The 21,651-nt window shown below is 46.2% G+C and overlaps 1 protein-coding gene across 1 annotated transcript in view; it reads left to right on the top strand.

The window, feature by feature from the left end:
- Positions 1–21,651, top strand: part of sh3pxd2aa (SH3 and PX domains 2Aa) — a 482,983-nt gene that overhangs the window by 167,207 nt on the left and 294,125 nt on the right. The window contains exon 4 of the mRNA XM_070876344.1: positions 9,004–9,080. Coding sequence (XP_070732445.1) covers positions 9,004–9,080 — 77 coding nt within the window. The remainder of the gene's footprint in view (positions 1–9,003; positions 9,081–21,651) is intronic.

The following is a 21,651-nucleotide window of genomic DNA, read 5'->3' as shown; positions in this document are numbered from 1 at the left end:
CAGCCTGTCGATGTTTGATAAATAATGTCATTTTTATGAAGAAATAAGAAGATAAATTTTGCCATTTTTTTAAGGGGGTAAGTTTGGCCATAAATACCCGTCATTAAAAAATGGCGATGCTGGAGGAATCGTGTTTAATACCGCCGTCCTCTCTAACTTTACAGCGAGGCCGATATCGCCAAAAATACAGGGGAGAAATCACCAAAAGAAAAATTGCAAAAATAAAAAATGAGAAAACATTCACAAAAACTTTAAGAAATGACTCACTAAAATTGTTTTTTCAACTTACCTTTTTGTAGGTGGTCTTATTGGCGTTTCTTAGGCTGCAACCCCTGCTTTTTCCATGCGTTGTTTTTTGACCTGAGTACGGGTTAGCCAAATGGCCAAATTTAGGCAGTGTGATTTTTAAGGTACGGTGATATTTTAAAAATGGCATTCTTTAACTTTGGGGAGTTTTGTGCACTTTATTTTAAGAACAAAAAGGCAGTTTTAACGCGAAAAAAATTGCATTAAAATGTGCGTTCGTCTGGCTAATTTCAAGCCCAATGTGTTTATAATAAAATTCTCATTTCTCCCCTGGTTTTTTTTGCCAATTATCTTAAATCTGTGTCCTCTGATTCTCGGCCCTTCTACCACTGGAACAGTTTTTCCTTACTTTATCAAAACCCCTCATGCTTTTGAAGACCTCTATCGAATTTCCCTTTAACATTTTCTGCTCTAAGAAGATTAGTAATCACAGTTTCTCCAGTCTCTCCACGTAACTGAAGTCCAATAAACGTAATCTCAGTGTTAACTGTAGTCCTCAATCCTGTCACACATAACGTGAATAAAACTAACAGCAGCCCCTGAAAGAGACATGGGCTGACACTGACAATTCCTACTGTGCCTCAATATTCAGTGTTAGCAAGGCATTGACCGTGGGGAAAGCAAACATACCCTACTCCAGAATTACAACAAGCGTACTTTAACAAAGGCCAATATTGATGCACGGCGGTGTCATGGAATTGGCTGAGCTGTAGCTTTGTCCAACCCAGCACCAGTTTCTACTCCTGTTTCTAAATTTCCTCGACTGAAAAGACCTGCAGTGAAAGCTGACAGAAAAGCTGTCTTAAATCTGTGACCTCTGGTTTCTGATCCTTCTGCCAGTGGAAACAGTTTCTCCCTATCTCTTATCAAATCCCCTCATAATTTTGAACATCTCTATTAACACTTCCTTTAACCTTCTCTGCTCTAAGGAGAACAACCCCAGCTTCTCTAGTCTCTCCACATAACTGAAGTTCCTCATACCTGGTACTATTCTAGTAAATCTCTTTTGCACCCTTTCCAAGGCCTTGACATTTTTCCTAAAGCGTGGTACCCAGAATTGAACACACTACTCCAACTGAGGCCTAACCAGTGATTTATAAAGGGTTAGCATACCTTCCTTTTGTACTCTGCTTCTGTTTATATAGGCAAGGATACCGTAAGTTTTTTAAAAAGCCTTATCAACTTGTCCTGCCACCTTCAAAGATTTGTGTGCACACACCCTCAGGTCTCTCTGTTCCTGCACCCCTGTTAAAATTGTTTCAGTTAATTTATATTGCCCCTCCTCACTTTTCTTTCCAAAATGCATCAACTCACACCTCTACATTAAATTTCATCTGCCATGTGTTTGCCCATTTCACCAGTCTGTCTGTCCTCGAGAAGTCTGTTATTATGTCCCTCATTGTTTACTACATTTCCGAGTTTTGTGTCATCTGCAAACTTAGAATTATACACCCTATAATTATAGGAACATTGGAACAGGATTGGCCTTTTAGCCCCTCGAGCCTGTTCTGCCATTCAATGAGATCATGGCTGATCTGCAACCTAACTCAATATATCCAAGTCCAGGTATTTTATATATATCAAAGAGAGCAGTGATCCTAATACCAAACCCCGGGGAACACCACTGCACACTTCCCTCCAGACTGAAAAGTAATTGTTCACCTCTACTCTCTTGATTTCTGTCACTTAGCCAATTTCATATCCACCCTGCCATTGCTCCAATAATCCTGTGGGCTTCAATTTTGCTAAGATGTCTATTGTGTGGCACTTTATCAAACACCTTCTGAAAGTCCATACACACAACATTAACCGCACTACCGTCATCAATCCACTCTGTTATCTCATTGAAGAACTCGGGGTTCTTGATTGTGCTGTAGTTCTTGATCATGTTCATGCAGTTGAGGCCAGAGTTTGGTGCACTAGTGTGGTTTATAGTCAGTGAAACAGGGACAGGTGTTGGTTTACTTTTTTCAGTGGCTGTAATCAGCTATTTTGTATGGCTGGAAAATATGGTAACGTGGCAGAGTAGTGTAACTGGTCTGCACAATCAGGACCTTGTTGGGAGTTGTGATGGACAGTACTTCTTACTGGTCTTTTCTACTGGAAAGATGCCCATGTTGAGTCTGTGGGGAACATTTTAAGAAAGTAATTTAAAACTGCACAAGTATTTTAACAGAAAACTGTTTAAAGAGTTTGTCCACAGCCCTCATCTGGAGATAAAGAATGATTGCGAGTGAAATGGAAGAGCTACAGTTACAGAAAGGGACTGGAATCACTGCTGGCACAGGCTGCACTGAGCTGTAATGAGTTTAATATGTTGCTCTGTGCTGTAGCTGGAGAGCAGCCGTGCGTCAATCCAGGGATAGAACGACTGGCCCAAGTAATGAGATTCACAGTTCTACAAGTTTCCAAAGAATCAATGATGTCATCACTGGGAGTTTCAGTCATATGGAGCTGCTGAGATCTGGAGTGACTCTCCACATTCACAGCTACACCAGTGCTACACGGTTTGAGCACCTTCCGTTCCTCTTAGAATTAATGGCCTATGAGTCTTTGAAATTTGTGAGCCAAATGAGGTTTGTCTGTTTGGGTCAGGTTTCCTTGTAGCTCACCCGAGTAATACCTGGGAGAGAAGCTTGTGATAATGCAACAAAGATTTACAAGATGCACTCCCTCAAAACAAAACTGGTTTTGCAGACATGTGGATAATGGTGGTATTAAAGTGATCTCTGTATGATTTGTGCATGAGTCCTTCATTAATCTATGAAATGAGAGGTAACCCTGATCAACCTTCAACGATTAGTGGACTTCAGTGGAGCATAGTCTCGCTTTGAATTTCTCATATGCCCTGTCAAAGTCTGAGTTTAAACAGGAAGTACATAGCAGCAGTAACCCTGAAGGAGTTCAGCACCTCTTTCTGAATGCAAGCTTGTGGGCAAGAATACAACAAATTCTGGATAGAGTTAGGCAGTGAAAATTGGGGGTATAGTTAATACTGAAGAAAGTGCGACAAAATACAAGAAGACATTAATAAAGTGTGAGGTGGTGCATTTTATAGGAGTAATAAGGAGGTCACAAACCCCTTGGAATATGAATGTGAATGGGGTAGAGGAGCAATGGGATCTAGGGGTATCAATACACAGATTATTAAAAATAGCAACGCAGGTAAGTTATGTTAAACTTGTATAGAACATTGGTTAGATCACACTTGAAGTACTGTGCACAGTTCTGGTCTCCATAATTACAAAAAGAATATTGAGGCACCGGAGAAGGTGCAGAGATGATTTATAAGGATGATACTAGAGCTGAGAGATTATACCTGTCAGGAAATACTAAACAGGCTGGGGCTCTTTTCTCTAGAAAAGAGAAGGCTGAGGGGTGACCTGATAGAAGTCTTTAAAATTATGAAGGGGTTTGATAGGGTAAATGTAGAGAAGATGTTCCACTTGTGGGGAGACCAAAACTAGAGGTCATAAATATAAAATAGTCACCAGAAAATTGAATAGGGAATTCAACAAAAACTTCTTTACCGAGAGAGTGATGAGAATGTGACACTCCCAGAGGGAGTGGTTGAGACGAATAGAATGGATGCATTTAAGGGGAATATAGGTAAGTATATAAAAAGAGGCAATATATGAATAGAAACATATGCTGATAGGGTTTGATGAACTAAGTTGGGAGGAGGCTTGTGTGGAGCATAAACACTGGTGTGCCACCTGTTGGGCTGAATGGCCTGTTTCTGTGCTGTACACTTGATGTGAAATGTCTGGGAAGGTCGATCAAAATTGTGCAATATCTAAAGCAGGAACAGCGAGATGGTATTTAGAAAAAAAACATATTTGATGCAAAACAAACCAATTACCTGCTCAATTAATACCGCTAATCAAAATTAGGGCATTTACACTAAAGATATGTTATTATTCTAGCTATTCCAACATATTTCGTATGTTCCTTGTTCGGCAGCAGTTTCCATAACAGAGCGAATTGCTATTGAACTAAAACCCGGCTTTATTCTCTGCTGTGAATGGGTTAGTGCAGTCCCGGTCTAACAGCTAATACTGAGAAGCTGTTCTTTCCTCATAACTATTGTTTCCCATCTCGGACACCATCGGTAGGGATCTGTGCTAATAGTTCTCTCTGACGTTAATGTCTTTCCTATAATGAGGTGCCCAAAACTGCACAGTATTTTAACTGTAAACTTTGTTTACATCCATTGTTACTTTATTCTTGTACTCTATGCTCTTATTTATAAAGCCCCAAATGGCATTGGCCTTTTTATGGCTTTATTGACCCGAAGTCTCACTTTCAGGTACAGAGTTTGTGTACCTGAATCTTCTTCTTAGGCGGTCTCTCCTATCGAGGATGACTTGCTTCCACGCCAAAAAGGATGAGTTCGCAGGTGTTTCAATGAAGGACCTAATATTACAGATCCTGAACTTCATGTTGAAAGGTGGAAGATGCCTGTGCTTGGTTATTTTTAACGTGTGGTCGCCGTTGCACACCAACCACCACACGGGCTTGACAGGTCTTGGTCCAGTGGCAAGGGTTATCCAAGACGACTGGAGACCAGCTCTGCTGCACGGACCCAGTGCGCACACATATCGCAGTGTGGGCTGGCTCATGCTGCACCTGGGCCCTCGCCTTTTCTGGGCCCTGAACTTGCGCCTCTCCTGGGCCCCGATCATATCGTTGTACTATCTCTCGCCGCATCTGCTGTACCTGCCCACGCACCAATCACTGACTTGCATTATGGTGACGTCCAATCCAGTCACCCTCTTCACTGCTGTCGCCCTGCTGCACCAGCTCCCTGGAGCTCCTTTTAAGGCCCGACCTGCCGCAGATGCTGCACTTAGCGCAGCCCCGATCTACGAGGGAACATCTGCAGCAGGTCGGGGCCTTAAAAGGAGCGGGTGGAGGCGGCTCAGCACTCAGCGTGGCCCCGACCTGCGAGGGAGGCTGAATACAATGGCTTCAGTCTTCCTGGTGTTTAGTTGGAATAAATTATGTCTTGTCCAAGACTGGATGGGTGTTGTATGGAAACCTAATATCATGCCTCCTTTGGGTCTCTGTCCATTTCTTATGCCTCTATGATGCATTTCGGGATGTTTTTCTACGATAAAGGCACTATATCATCAATGCAAGTTGTTCTTGTTAAGTACCTTGTTTCTCATTCTCACTAATAATCCCAGGCAAATTGAAATCACTCATCACTTCTTTGCGTATTTCCCTGGTTTGAGAATAAAGCACCCTATTAATATCCTCTGTCTGACTTACTGACCTATAATAGACTCCTATTTTTTGCTCTTTGTCACTCAGCCTGTTCTAGTTTTAACATACTGTTTCCCATTTCCTTTTCTGTTTCTTCAGTACAATCTGCAACTGTGCAGATTTATCCCCCCTACTCCCAGTCCATATCAGTAAACCAAGTGTCTGTGATTCTTGTTTCCTTGTATAGAGCTCCTGGCCGCCCGCTTTGTTCCACAGGCTTCTGGGTGTTTGTCAGACACTAGCATTGTCAGATATTAGCATGGATAGAGGATATGCTAACTAACCGAGAACAGAGAGTTGGGATAAATGGTTCATTCTCTGATTGGCAACCAGTAACTAGTGGGGTGCCGCAGGGATCAGTGCTGGGACCCCAACTATTTACAATCTATATTAACGACTTGGAAGAAGGGACTGAGTGTAACGTAGCCAAATTTGCTGATGATACAAAGATGGGAGGAAAAGCAATGTGTGAGGAGGACACAAAAAATCTGCAAAAGGACATAGACAGGCTAAGTGAGTGGGCAAAAATTTGGCAGATGGAGTACAATGTTGGAAAGTGTGAGGTCATGCACTTTGGCAGAAAAAAAATCAAAGAACAAGTTATTATTTAAATGGAGAAAGATTGCAAAGTGCCACAGTACAGCGGGACCTGGGAGTACTTGTGCATGAAACACAAAAGGATAGTATGCAGGAACAGCAAGTGATCAGGAAGGCCAATGGTATCTTGGCCTTAATTGAAAAGGGAATGGAATATAAAAGCAGGGAAGTCTTGCTACAGCTATACAGGGTATTGGTGAGGCCACACCTTGAATACTGCATGCAGATTTGGTTTCCATATTTACGGAAGGATATGCTTGCTTTGGAGGCAGTTCAGAGAAGGTTCACTAGGTTGATTCTGGGGATGAGGGGGTTGACTTATGAGGAAAGGTTGAGTAGGTTGGGCCTCTACTCATTGGAATTCAGAAGGATGAGAGGTGATATCGAAACGTATAAGATTATGATGGGGCTTGACAAGGTGGATGCAGAGAGGATGTTTCTACTGATGGGGGAGACTAGAACTAGAGGGCACGATCTTAGAATAAGAGGCCACCCACTTAAAACAGAGATGAGGAGGAATTTCTTCTCTGAGGGTTGTAAATTTGTGGAATTTCCTGCCTCAGAAATAGACAGTTTCTTGAGCGATAAGGGGATAAGGGGTTATGGGGAGCAGGCGGGGAAGTGGAGCTGAGTCCATGATCGGATCAGCTATGATCTTATTGAATGGCGGAGCAGGCTCGAGGAGCCCTATGGCCTACTCCTGTTCCTATTTCTTATGTTCTTATGTTCTCTGTCTGCCAGAATGGACCTCTTTGTTAATCACCACATGGTCTGCTGGGCTGATATCTGCTCACTTTTACTTTTGGCCAGTGGCTTTTCTGTCCTTGATGTCACATTGACTCAACAATTGGTTGTCTGTTCTCTGTATTTTTTTATGTTTTTTCTCCATCTCCGGGTTGCCTTTCCCTCCCACAAGTATCCGTAGGGAATGCCAGATTACTTCACTGCTGTTCAGAGTGTGTCATGGATGCACCATGTTACAGTTGTTTCATTAGTGATACGTACCCTCACTACAGTACGAACTCAATGCACATTGGTTTTTGGTATCACTGTAGTATGAGAACTGTATTTATGGTTATAAGTTCATGAAGAAAGAAATGCTTCCTCTGCACTTCTCCATTCAAAATAACAACTAGACTGTATTCAAATATCCTGACTGCACAGGCGCCTGTGGTTTCTAGGCTTCTTCCAGCTTCTCTCCGTTCCTTGTATACTCTCCACATTCTCTGGCCTGGATGGGGGAGGGGGAAAGTGGTGTATTTTGGGTTGTGGTCTGAAATGTTCCCTTGGTTTGTTTTCAAACCCTGTGGTTCTCCACAGATTACTTCAATGTTCCAAAGCTGGTGACTCAACACATCACAACAGAATGCTCTACTTTTGGATTCCACAAAGTGCCTTTAATCTAACACTTGTGTTTGTAGAGTCTGAGCTAGTGTCAAATAGAACCAACTGACCTGAATTAATCTTTCCTGTCAATCGCAAAACACTTGACCAGGTTATTTTCATAACCCCTCCTTTTAATTTAAGTATTTTTCTATAGTTATTTTAGTGCTAACTTTGTAATGAGTCAGATCAATATTGATTCAGTTCCTTATAGCAAATTGTCTGGAGGTGTCTGGAGTCAAGGTTAAAGCAATTTCAAGAAATTGTTCTAATGAAGTCCCTATGTAATTTTCAGTCCCCTCTGAATCATTGATGTGGCGTTGTACTTTGTATATCTTCCTCACAGTAACAATTTGTTTTACAAACCGTATTTATCAGACCCTGGGCCATTGCCTGTCTCTCGATAATGATGCAATGGCCTTATTTACCTACTCGGTTAGTGACCATCTCTGCCTGTTATTCTAGTAGAATCATCATTGTGCTCAATGCACCTAATTGCGGTAATCTAGATTAGAAATTGTGGACAAGTTTGCAATGCAGGAAATTTTCCATAATTGTGACTTAATCGTGAGTATGCATGTTGTACTGGGCCATCTAAGAATATTTCCCATATTCTTCAAGTTTGTCATTTTATATCGAACATTTACACAAGATGACAAGCTGGGCTCAGATGAAGAATGCTCTCGTACAAAACTTTCCCTTTCACACTGTGATGTCTTGGTGTATTTAAAGTATTGCTTTATAATTCAGGCATCAGCCAAGGCGTAGTCAGTCAATGTGACGAGTATTTTTTCCTAAATGTTTACAGTTGCAAACCTCAGTTCATTTCAGTTGGGTCTTCAGCCAGAAGTCAACGATAGGATAATACCCTAAACGTAACGGTCCAAAAGCATCTAAAGTTGCAATTGCAGAATGACTTCTGGAGATTTAAACACACTTGATTCATCCTAGAGGATACAGTGCATTTTGTATGCTGTAAATAAGAACGACGTGTGCAATTCCAGAGATAATTGATTGGAAGTTAAAATATTTTTGAAAGGTGCCACAAAGTGCCTGATGCCCTATTTTGCGTGCATTTCTGAGCCACAATGCTGAAACGTGCATTGTCTGTGTTGCCTGATAGCCCAATTCTCTACAAATACAGTTGAAGTTATGGGAAGGGGCGAGGGAGAAGAGGCCTGGAACGTTAGATCTCCGTATGGAATCAAGTAGGTAAGCCTATTGGTTGGGGGTGGGGAACGGGATTTAAGTTATAGTGTCTGAAGGTTTGGTCTTATTTATTTGTTGCATAAAATGTTGATTTAAAATATACAGGAATTTGCGTTCCAAGGTCATGTTACTTATGTGACTAGATTCTCACCAAATCAAGGACTGCGGTCCTGGGTCTTTGCAGTAAGCTGTTGAGTTTATTGGCTGACATAACGGTCATTCATTTGCTTTGAATTACAGGCAAAATCCTATTCAGAAGAAGTCATGTGAGGGATGTGGCCATGAAGAGACTGAGGCCCATTGATGAATACTGCAGGGTAAGCAGGCACTCTCAGGTTTCATAGTGTTAAAGCACTTTTACTTTCACCCCTGCATTCATGTACATCTGCTGCACCTGCATCCTTCCAGGCACATTGGAGCCAATTTGGGAAACAGAGACCATCTTCTACACATGCAGAATCAGCCTGCTCCATCAGGCTTGCAGGAGAGTAGAGGCCGTGTATTTACAAGAAAGATTAGGGAGCTCCCGATCTCACCTGCAGCCAGAGCAGGAGTCTGATGAGCTTGTATGTGATACTGCTGTCAATTGTGTGGGTTCCATGTGTTGGCATTCCTAATACAGGTTGTGCATCTGAAATCCGGAGTTCCAAAATTCGGAATGTTCTGGAATCTGGACACTGAGCCGATCCGTGGTGGGGTCATCTAGAAACCGGACAATGTTCCAAAATCCGGAGGCCCTCGGCCCTCGCCGCCCGGCCTCGTCCCGGCCCTCGGCAGCCCGACCCGACCTCGCCGCCCCGGCCCAACCTCGCCGCGACTTCGCCCTCAGCGGCCCGACCTCGTCCTGGCCCCAGCTCCCTCCTTCTCCCCCCCTCTCTTACCCCCACCCCCACTTCTCTCCCTTCTTTGCCCTCTCCCCCTTACCCCAGCAGCCATACCCCACCTACGTCGACCCAGGCAAAGGCATTCCAAAATCCGGAAATATCCGGAACGGTCTCGGTCCCAGGTTTCTGGATTTCGGACGCTCAACCTGTAATGTAAAAGCATCTTTAGATTATAGGGAAATAGAGTAATAATAACTGATCCAGAAAGTTGTGGATCCAAGCCCTACTCTGGGATTAAGCACATAATCTACAAAGAAAAAAAAGAAAGAACTTGTATTTCTACAGCGCCTTTCACATCCTTGGGATGTGCCAAAGCCCATTACAGCTAATGAAGTACTTTTCAAGGTCGTCACTGATGTAATGTTGGAAATGCGGCAGCCAATTTGCGCACAGCAAGGTCCCACAAATAGTAATGTGGTAATGACCAGATAATCTGTTTTTGATGTTGGTTGAGAGATAAACATTGGCCAGGACACCGGAAAGAATTCACCTGCTCCTGTTCATATAGTGCCATACTACTTTGAAATAGTACCTGAGAGGGCAGACGGCGCCTCAGTACTGCATAGAGTGTCGGCCTAGATTTTGTGCTCAAGTCTCTCATCATAGGCGGTTCCTCGAACGACGATGACTTGCTTCCACATGAGTTCACAGATGTTTCAATGAAGGACCCGATATTCCAGTCCTGAATTCCAATGAAGGGGTGAAAGATGCCTGGGTGTGGATTTTTTTTAACGTGTGATGACCGTTGCACACAGGCTTAACAGAGCTAGGCCTTTATCAAGTGGCAAGGGTTAACCAGGACGACTGGAGACCTGCACTGCTGCACGGACCTAGTGTGCGCACATATCGCAATGTGGCCTGGCGCGTGCTGTCCCAGGGCCCAAGGCACTTCTGGCCCCATATCCTCATTTGCTGCACCTTCACCATGATCTCTCAATGCTCCTCTGCCCCAAAAACATTCGCCGCTCCTCTGCCACGATCTCTCACTGCTCCTCTGACCCGACCTTCCCGCTCCCCTGCTGTACCTGGGCCCCGCCAATGTTCCTGCCCACGCTCCAAACGGTGACCTGAGTTTTGATGACATCAGCCAGTCGCCCACCTCGAAATTGTCGCACACTTGGAGCAGTTCGCGCTGGAAGTGGTATGCCGCTCCAGCTCTTTTTATAGCCTGACCTGCAGAGAGAGAACACCTCCGCAGGTCGGGCTATAAAAAGAGCTGGAGCGGCGGGCCTGGAACATCAAGTCTCTGCAGTGCAGTTTGAACCTACAATCTTCTGACTCGGAGGCGAGAGTGTTGCCACTAGCAACTATCTAGGCTGACCTTTCAATGGAGTACTACATTGTTGGAGGGGAGATGTTAAATGGAGGCCCCTTGTCTCCCTCCAGGTTCATATAATAGATCCATGATGTTATGTCTCAAATAAAGCAATGTGATTGAGTACTGTAGACTTGAGTAAGTGTGTCCTTAGTCTCTCTATTCTGACTTCAAAGAGCTGACACAGCATGGGAGGCCTGCTTATATGCAATGCTCCCAAGGGATGCTGATATCCCTTGGGACTCCAGCAGATGCGCCCTCTGGTGCTGATAGAATGCTGGTTACAAGGTGTTGAATATAACATCACTCTTTTGCACCCCTCCCCCCTCCCCCCCAAAGTCAATAATGCACTTATTTACAGAGTGAGACGATCTGGGGCTTTCCGCTCCCTAGTCGATCGTCTCGGTACAAACATAGGTGGAGGTGAGTTGGTTGGGCGTTTGATGGACTGCTGCACAGCTGGCCTTGCTGGACTGCTGGGGATGATGAGTTCAGCTTTGTGGTCATCCGCGATGTCAGTTGCCACTTGTGTGTGTGTCAGAGGGTTAAAGCTGGTGGTGTTCTCTTCAGGTTGCTCGTGGCTGTCTGTGAACTGCAGTTTGGTTTGGTCAAAATGCTTTCTGCAAGTTAGTCCATTTGTGAGTTTGACCTGAAACACCCTATTCCCTTCTTTGGCTACGACAGTGCCAGCAAGCCATTTGGGACCATGTACATAGTTGAGTACAAATACAGGGTTATTGGCTTCACTATTGTGTGACAAATTTGTGCGATCATGGTACATGCTTTGTTGATGCCGCCTGCCCTCGACATGATCATGGAGATCAGGGTGGACTAGATAGAACCTTGTTTTGAGGACCCTTTCCATGAGCAGCTCAGCTGGAGGAACCCCGGTGAGCGAGTGGGGTCTAGTGCGGTAGCCGAGCAGGAGTCGGGACAGGCGGGTCTGCAGGGAGCCTTCCGACACGCGTTTCAAGCTTTGCTTGATAGTTTGGACTGCCCATTCTGCCTGGCCGTTGGATGTGGGCTTGAATGGGACAGATATGATGTGCTTGATCCCATTGCGGTTCATGAATTCCTTGAATTCAACGCTGGTGAAACATGGCCTGTTGTCGCTGACAAGGACATCAGGCAGGCCGTGCGTGGCAAACATGGCTCGTAGGCTTTCGATGGTGGCAGTGGACGTGCTTACAGACATTATTACACACTCAATCCATTTTAAATAAGCATCCACAATAACCAAAAACATTTTGCCTAGAAACAGGCCAGCGAAGTCAACGTGGATCCTAGACCACGGTTTAGAGAGCCATGACCACAAACTTAGCGGTGCCTCCCTGGGTGCATTGCTCAGTTGAGAGCAAGTGTTGCATTAGCGCACGCAAGACTCCAAATCTGAGTCGATGCCGGGCCACCACCACATGGGATCTGGCTATAACTTTCATCATTACTATGCCTGGTTGGGTACTGTATAGGTCGCGTATGAACGTTTTCCTGCCTTTCTTAGGCAAAACCACGCGATTACCCCACAAAAGACAGTCCGCCTGTATGGACATTTCGTCTTTGCGCCGCTGGAACGGCTTGATCTCTTCATGCATCTCCGCTGGGGCACTGGACCAGTTCCCATGGAGGACACAGTTTTTTTTTACAAGGGACAGTAAAGGATCCTGGCTGGTCCAGGTCCTGATCTGGCAGGCCGTAACGGGTGACTTTTCGTTTTCAAATGCATCCATCACCAAGAGCAAGTCTGCAAGCTGTGCCATTTCTACCCTGGTTAGCTGATTGAGAACATCAGCGCAGTTCTCTGAGCCTGGCCTGTGGCGAATTACATAGTTATATGCAGACAGCGTGAGCGCCCATCTTTGGATGAGAGCCGAGATATCGGTATTAATTCCTTTGCTCTCTGAGAATAGCGATATGAGCGGCTTATGGTCAGTTTCTAACTCGAACTTAAGCCCAAACAGATACTGGTACATTTTTTTCACCCCGTAAACGCATGCCAGAGCTTCTTTTTAAATCATGCTATAGGCCCTTTCGGCCTTGGACAAACTCCTGGACGCATAAGCGACCGGTTGCAATGTTCCCGATTCGTTTGCTTGTTGTAACATACACCCGACCCCGTACGAAGACCCATCGCAAGCTAGCACTAAACGTTTACATGGGTCACACAGAACAAGCAGTTTGTTGGAACATAACAGATTTCTGGCTTTCTCAAAAGCAGTCCCTTGTGATTTCCCCCATACCCAGTCATCTCCCTTGCGTAGCTACACATGTAGAGGTTCTAGCAAGGTGCTTAACCCGGGTAGGAAATTACCAAAATAATTGAGGAGTCCCAGCAACAACCGCAGCTCCGTCACATTCTGTGGTCTCGGTGCGTTCTTGATGGCCTCCTTCTTGTCGTTGGTGGGTCTGATGCTGTCTGCCGCGATTCTTCTCCCTAAGAACTCGACCTTTGACGCCAGGAAAACACACTTCAAGCGTTTCAACCTGAGTCCGACTCGATCTAACCAACTTAGAACCTCTTCCAGGTTCTGCAAGTGTTCGATGGTGTTCCGACCTGTGATCAGTATGTTGTCCTGGAAAACCACGGTGTGCGGAACCGACTAGCAGACTCTCCATGTTCCTTTGAAAAATAGTCGCGGCTGATTGAATCCCAAATGGGCATCTGTTTCTAGATGAACATACCTTTGTGTGTGTTGATGCAGATGAGGCCTTTCGAAGATTCCGCAAGCTCCTGCGTCATGTAGGTCGAGGTCAGATTCAACTTGGTGAACATCTTCCCTCCTGCCAGCGTCACAAATAGGTCGTCTGCCTTGGGTAGCGGGTACTGGTTCTGCAGTGAAAAACGGTTAATCGTTACTTTATAGTCCCCACAAATTCTGACCGTGCCATCGTCCTTGAGAACCGGAACAATCGGACTGGCCCACTTGTTGAACTCAACCAGCGCGATGATGCCCTCTCATTGCAGCCTGTCCAGCTTGATCTCCACTTTCTCTCGCATCATGTATGGCACCGCATGTGCCTTGTGGTGGATGGGTTGTGTACCGGGAACCAAGTGGATCTGCACCTTCGCCCCAGAGAAATTTCCGATGCCTGGCTCAAACAATGACGGGTACTTGCTCAAAACTTGGGCACATGAGGCGTCGTCGACGGACGAAAGCACTCGGATGTCATCCCAGTTCCAGTGGATTTTTCCCAGCCAGCTTCTGCTGAACAGTGTGGGACCATCTCCTGGTACAATCCATAGTGGTAGTTCGTGCACCGCTCTATCATAGGAGACTTTTACTGTTGCACTGCCAATTACAGGGATCAGCTCTTTCGTGTAAGTTCTCAGCTTGGTATGAATAGGGCTCAGCTTGGGCCTTTGTGCCTTGTTGCACCACAGCCTCTCGAAGGCCTTTTTGCTCATGATAGACTGACTCGCACCCGTGTCCAATTCAAAGTTGAACTGTTAACATGATCGGTGGACATTTCGTGGTGAAGGTGTGTACCCCGTATACTTCTGTCTCCTCGGTTCGAGTCTCTAGTTTAGTTTGATCTGCCATGGATCGGTCTTCCTCTGCAACGTGGTGGTTTGCAGGGTTTGTAGCTCGTCTGCACATTCGCTGGAGGTGTCCCATTGTTCCACAGCCTTTGCACGCATAGTGTTTGAAACGGCATTGATGGGCTCGATGATCACCTCCGCAGCGCCGACGTTAATTGCCTCGCATTCACAATTGATGGTTAACTCTGAGTCATCTGAGGTCTTGCAGCTGCAGGCGTGTACGTTCTGCCATATGCATTCCCGCCTGAAAACGACGTTACTTTGTGTACAGTACTTGCGCCGATGTATCTTTATGCTGCAAAATTTGTTTGGTGTTATCTCTGGTGGACATAAATGCCTGGGTTATCGTTATGGCTTTGCTCAAGTTCGGTGTTTCAACAGTCAATAGTTTGCGAAGGATAACCTCATGGCCAATGCCAAGCACAAAAAAGTCTCTTAGCATTTGCTCCAGGGATCCACCGAATTCGCAATGTCCTGTAAGGCGCCATAGTTCAGCGACGTAGGTCGCCACTTCCTGGCCTTCAGACCATTGACATGTATAAAATCGATACCTTGCCATCAGAATGCTCTCTTTCGGATTTAGATGCTCCCGGACCAGCGTATACAGTTCTTAAGATTTGGTTGTTGGTTTCACTGGAGCAAGAAGATTCTTCATGACGCTATCGGTTGTTGCCCCGCAGACGGTGAGAAGGATCGCCCATTGTTTGGCAGCGTTCTCATTCCCTTCAGCTCATTGGCCACGAAGTATTGGTCGAGTCACTCCACAAAGGCTTCCCAGGATACCAACAGTTCTCTGCATTTTCGCGTGATGGTTCATTATCTATCACTCGTCGCCAGTTGTTATGTCTCAAATAAAGCAATGTGACGGAGACTGTAGACTCGAGTAAGTGTGACCTTAGTCTCTTTATTCTGACTCCAGAGTGCTGGCACAGCATGGGAGGCCTGCTTATATGTCTTGGGACTCCAGCAGATGCGTCCTCTGGTGGTGGTAGAATGCTGGTTACAAGGTGTTGCATACATAACACATGACACCATTCAAAGAAAAGCAGAGAATTCTCCGGGAATCTTAATCAACGTTCCTCCCTCAACCAACATAACCAGAACAAACAGATGAACTAAGTCATTCATTTCATTTGAGATTTGCAAGATCTTGCTATGTGCAAACAAGCTGCCTAAATAAAAGTGATTACATTCCAAAAGAAATTAATTGGATGCAAAGTTCTTTGCGATGTTCTCAGGAAGAGATGGGATGCTTTTTAAATGGAACTGATCATTCCCTGTGATGCCCCACCAAATTGGCAGTGTAATGCTGCTAAGATAAATTGGAAGACAACATTGCACTATTAAAGAACATGCAAGCTCTTACCTTGGCAACCTTTCTGAGACCAGAATGTTTCTTCCCCACCATCTCCCAAGATCAGGGCACAGATGAGGTGGCATTCACTCTTTCAGCCACGTTATTACCTCGTTCTGTGTGCATTGAAACCATCCCGGCCATGACTGGGTCCCACCACCAGCTGTTGCAGCAAGTTGTATATATCAATGATTTAGACTTGCGGGTATATATCAATGATGTAGACTTGAATGTAGGGGGTATAATTAAGAAGTTTGCAGATGATACTAACATCGGCTGTGTGGTTGATAATGAAGAAGAAAGCTGTGGACTGCTGGAAGATATCAATCAACTGGTCAGGTGGGCAGAATAGTGGCAAATGGAATTCAATCTGGAGAAGTGTGAGGTAATGCATTTGGGGAGGGTTAACAAGGCAAGGGAATACACATTAAACAGTAGGACACTGAGAAGTGTAGAGGAACAAAGAGACCTTGGAGTGCATGCCCACAGATCCCTAGGTAGATAAGGTGGTTAAGAAGGCATATGGAATACTTGCCTTTATTAGCCACTACATAGAATACAAGAAGAGGGAGGTTATGCTTTAACTGTATAAAACACTGGTTAGGCCACAGCTAGAGTACTGCGTGCAGTTCTGGTCACCACATTACAGGAAAGATGTGATTGCACTGGAGAGGGTACAGAGGAGATTTACGAGGATGTTGCCTAGACTGGAGAATATTAGCTATGAGAAAAGATTGGATAGGCTGGGGTTGTTTTCTTTGGAACAGAATAGGCTGAGGAGAGACCTTATTGAGGTGTATAAAATTATGAGGGGCCTAGATAGAGTGGATAGGATGGACCTATTTCCCTTAGTAGAGGGTTCAACAACTAGGAGGCATAAATTTTAAGTAATTGGTAGAAGGTTTAGAGGGGATTTGAGGGGAAATTTCTTCAACCAGAAGGTGGTGTGGGTCTGGTGCATTGGCGCACTGTCTGTAAGGGTGGTAGAGGCAGAAACCCTCACCATATTTAAAAAGTACTTGGATATTCACTTGAAGTGCCGCAACCTACGAAGAACTGGAAAGTGTGATGAGGCTAGATAGCTCTTTGTTGGTTGGCGTGGACACGATGGGCCAAAATGGCCTCCTTCCGTGCTGTAAATTTCTATGATTCTATGACACGCTGGATGAAGCCAAGAGCAGCAGCTAGTAGGAACGCTGCTGTTCTGGTCCCTCTCTGCGAGCCTCCACACAGCCCCAGCCTTTCCTTTGTGGGTGTCTCGGTTTGTGATTGCTGTCCCGGGGATCAGTGACTTAACAGGACCAACAATGTGACTACGAGCAAGGCAGAAGCTGTAATGTTTGGCACCTCCTGACTCCCTCACAGCCTTGCCACCATCTGTAAGGCTCAAGTCAGCAGTGTGATGGAGTACTCACCACTCCTCTCGGTAGATACAACAGCAACAATACTGAAGAGGCTTGACTCTATCCAGGTTAGAGCAATTCACTTAATTGGCGCTTTGTCACTGAACTCGGTGCCCACCCCCTTCACCAGTGATGCACTGTGGCTACAGTTTATACTATTTACATAGGAACATTAGGGGGCCATTCAGCCCCTGGAGCCTGTTCTGTCATTCAATTAGATCATGGCTAGTCTGCATCCTAACTCCATCCACCAGTCTTGGCTCCTTGTCCCTTAATGCCCTTGACTAGCAAAAATCTGTCTATCTCTCAGATGTCAAATTATTAATTGAGCTAGTATCTACTGCTTTTTGTGCAAATATTTGCTCTGTAATTCCCTCTCCAAATCTCTCCGCCTCTCTACTTCCCTTTCCTCCTTTAAGACTTTCCTTAAAAACTACCTCTTCGACCAAGCTTTTGGTCGTATGCCCTAACATTTCCTTATATAGCTCTGTGTCAAATTTTGTTTCTTTTTGATAACACTCCTGTGAAGTGCCTTGGGACTATATAAATCTAAGTTGCTGAGACAGTTCCACACTGCTACCATCCTTTGCATGTAGAAGTGTTTCCTAACTTCTCTCCTGAATGGCCTGGCTCTGATTTTAACGTTATATACAGGATGTTTGCAGTAAATTGCCAAGCTTTGCTTGATAACACTTCCTATCCCTGTGATCTTAAACCATGAAAGAAAAGAGCAGCATGTCATAGGAACACTAATCACCCTCAAGTCCTCTCCACTCCTGAAATACCCTGCCTAAAATCATTGTGAGGACTGCTTGCGGTTCATAGAGATAGAGAGAAACTATTTCTGCTGGTTGGGGAGTCTAGGACTAGGAGGCGTAGTCTAAAAATTAGAGCTCGACCTTTCAGGAGTGAAATTAGGAAACACTTCTACACACAAGGAGCTCAAGTTTCGGCCTGAGTTGCTCCTATTTTTTTGGAGAAACTAGTTCAGAATGGAGCATCTTAGAAATTGCAATTCTTGGCATTTAGTTTGCTCTAGTTCTAGTGAATTAGAATAGTTTCATTTTAGAACAGATTTTTTTCTTCAAAAGGGGGCGGAGGGTGGCAAGAGAAGGAGGAGGAGGGGGGTAAGAGAAGGAGGAAGAGGAGGGGGGAAGAGGAGGGGAGGGGTAGGAAGGGGAGGGGGGAAGTGGAGGGGAGGGGTAGGAAGGGGAGGGGGGGAAGTGGAGGGGAGGGGAAGGGGAGGAGGGGGGAAGAGGAGGGGAGGGATAGGAGGAGGAGGGGGGGAAGAGTGGGGAGGGGGGAGGAAGGGGGATGGGGAGGAGGGGAAGAGGAGGAGAGGGGAGGAGGAGGAGGGTAGGAGGAGGAAGAGGAGGAGGGGGAGGAGGGGGCAAGGGGGGAGGAGGAGGGGGAGAGGGGGAGAAGAGGAGAAGGGGGGAGGGGGGGAAGAGGAGGAGGGGGAGGAGTGGGGGGAAGAGGGGAGGGGAAGAAGAAGGGGAGGGGGGAAGAGGGGGAGGAGGGGGAGGGGGAGAGGAGGAGGAGCAGCAGAGGGGGGAAAAGGAGGGGGAGGGGGTAAGGGGAGGAGGGGAGGGGGAGAGGAGGAGGAGGAGAGGGGGGAAAGGAGGGGGAGGGGGGGAAGAGGAGGAGGAGGGGAGGGGGAAAGAGGGGAGGAGGAGGGGAGGGGGAGGGGAGGAGGGTGGGAAGGAGGAGTCCCCTCCTGGAGGTGGGAAGGAGGAGGGGGAGGAGGGAGGGAGGGGGAAGAGGAGGCAGGGGAGGAGGAGGGAGGGGAGGAGGAGGAGGAGAGGGGTGAAGAGGAGAGGAGGGGAGGGGAAGGGAGAGGAGGGGGAAGAGGAGGAGGAGGGAGGGAGAGGAGGAGGGAGGGTGGGTGGGAGGTGGACAGGAGAGGAGGGGGAAGAGGGTGAAGGGCTGAATGGGAGGGAGAGGGGGTGGGAGTGGGAGCTGAAAGAGAGGGAGAGGCGGGGGGAGCAGGAGCTGAACGGGAGGGAGTCCCGAGTCCCCGTGTCCCCCGAGTCCCCAAGTCCCTGATCCCCCGAGTCCCCGATCCCCTGAGTCCCCGATCCCCTGAGTCCCCCGATCCCCCCGAGTCCCCGATGTCCCCGATGTCCCCGATCCCCCCGAGTCCCCGATCCCCCCGAGTCCCCGATTTCGAGTTCCCGAGTCCCCGAGTCCCCGAGTCCCCGAGTCCCCGAGTCCCCGATCCCCGATCTTTGCCTGGGGAGCCCATTCGGCCAGAGCTAGGGCCAGCATGTTTCGGACCCCCCCCCCAACGCAGCCTCGGGGACGAGGAATTACTGCACTCTAGCGCGCATGTGCAGAGGTCCCGGCACCGTTTTCGGCGCCGGGACCTGGCTCTGCCCCCGACCCCTTGTGTTGTGCCATGCTGAGCACGAAGACGTCCTGAGGAGACCGGAGAATCACAAGGTAAGTTTTCGGCGCCCTTTGTATTCCAGAAAGTCAGCGCACTTTATGGAGGTGCACCATTTTTACAGAGGGCGGAAACTTGGGCCCAAAGGGTGGTAGAAGTTTGGAACTTTCTTCCACAAATGGCAATTGATGCTCGATCAATTGTTAACTTAAGTTGAGAGATTGATAGCTTTTTGTTAACCAAAGATATTAAGGCATATGGGGCAAAGGTGGGTATATAGAGTTTAGGTCATAGATCAGTCATGATCTCATTGAATGGCTGAACAGGCTCGAGGGGCTGAATGGCCTCGTCATGATTCTATGTTCAAGGAGAAGGCCAACCACCATCTTCTCTAGGTAACCCGAGATGGGCAATAAATCTGACTGTGCCTCCATCGGCCACATCCCAAGAACAAAAAAGGTAGAGTCTCCATTAAGAAAGAGAAGTTGGCTGACCAGGCCCACCATGTAGTGCTTGTTTTATATTGATGCTGAGTGCCTGCTGTGTTATTCATGTGATGTGAACCCATTATGGGGCAATAATTTTATGTACATACTTTTTGGGGCTGGCTATAAGATCATAAGAAATAGAAGCAGGAGTAGGCCATTTAATAAGATCATGGCTGATCTAATCATGGACTCAGCTCCACTTCCTTGCCCGCTCCCCATATCCCTATGTTTCTTTATCGCTCAAAAATCTGTCTATCTCCTCCTTAAATATATTCAATGACCCAGCCTCCACAGCTCTCTGGGGCAGAGAATTCCACAGATTTACAACCCTCTGAGAGAAGAAATTCCTCCTCATCTCAGTTTTAAATGGGCTGCCCCTTATTCTGAGACTCTGCCTCCCCCTATGAGTGGAAATATCCTCTCTGCATTCACCTTGTCGAGACCCCTCATTATCTTATGTTTCGATAAGATCACCTCTCCTCATTCTGAACTCCAATGAGTACAGGCCCAACCTACTCAACCTATCTTCAGAAGTCAACCCCTCATAAGAACATAAGAACATAAGAATTAGGAACAGGAGTAGGCCATCTAGCCCCTCGAGCCTGCTCCGCCATTCAATAAGATCATGGCTGATCTGGTCGTGGACTCAGCTCCACTTACCCGCCCTCTCCCCGTAACCCTTAATTCCCTTATTGGTTAAAAATCTATCTATCTTTGACTTGAAAACATTCAATGAGCTAGCCTCAACTGCTTCCTTGGGCAGAGAATTCCACAGATTCACAACCCTCTGGGAGAAGAAATTCTTTCTCAACTCGGTTTTAAATTGGCTCCTCCGGAATCAACCCAGTGAACCTTTTCTTAACAGCCTCCAATGCAAGTATATCTTTCCTTAAATACGGAGACCAAAACTGTACGCAGTACTCTAGGTGTGGCCTCACCAATACCCTGTACAGTTGTAGCAGGACTTCTCTGCTTTTATACTCTATCCCCCTTGCAATAAAGGCCAACATTCCATTTGCCTTCCTGATTACTTGCTGTACCTGCATACTAACTTTTTGTGTTTCATGCACAAGGACCCCCAGGTCCCTCTGTACTGCAGCACTTCACAATTTTTCTCTGTTTAAATTATAATTTGCTTTTCTATTTTTTTCTGCCAAAGTGGATAACCTCACATTTTCCCACATTATACTCCATCTGCCAAATGTTTGCCCACTCGCTTAGCCTGTCTATATCTCTTTGTACATTCTTTGCATCATCCTCACAATTTGATTTTCCACCCATCTTTGTATCATCAGAAAACTTGGCTACATTACACTCTGTCCCTTCATCCAAGCCATTAATATAGATTGTAAATAGTTGAGGCCCCAGCACCGATCCCTGCGGCACCCCACTAGTCACTGTTTGCCAACTGGAAAATGACCCGTTTATCCCGACTGTTTTCTGTTAGTTAGCCAATCCTCTATCCATGCTAATATATTACCCCCAACCCCGTGAACTTTTATCTTGTGCAGTAACCTTTT

This window comes from Pristiophorus japonicus, chromosome 3 (genome assembly GCF_044704955.1).
Source record: "Pristiophorus japonicus isolate sPriJap1 chromosome 3, sPriJap1.hap1, whole genome shotgun sequence".
Classification (NCBI taxonomy): Eukaryota; Metazoa; Chordata; class Chondrichthyes; family Pristiophoridae; genus Pristiophorus; species Pristiophorus japonicus.
This window is presented reverse-complemented; position numbering and strand designations above follow the sequence as displayed.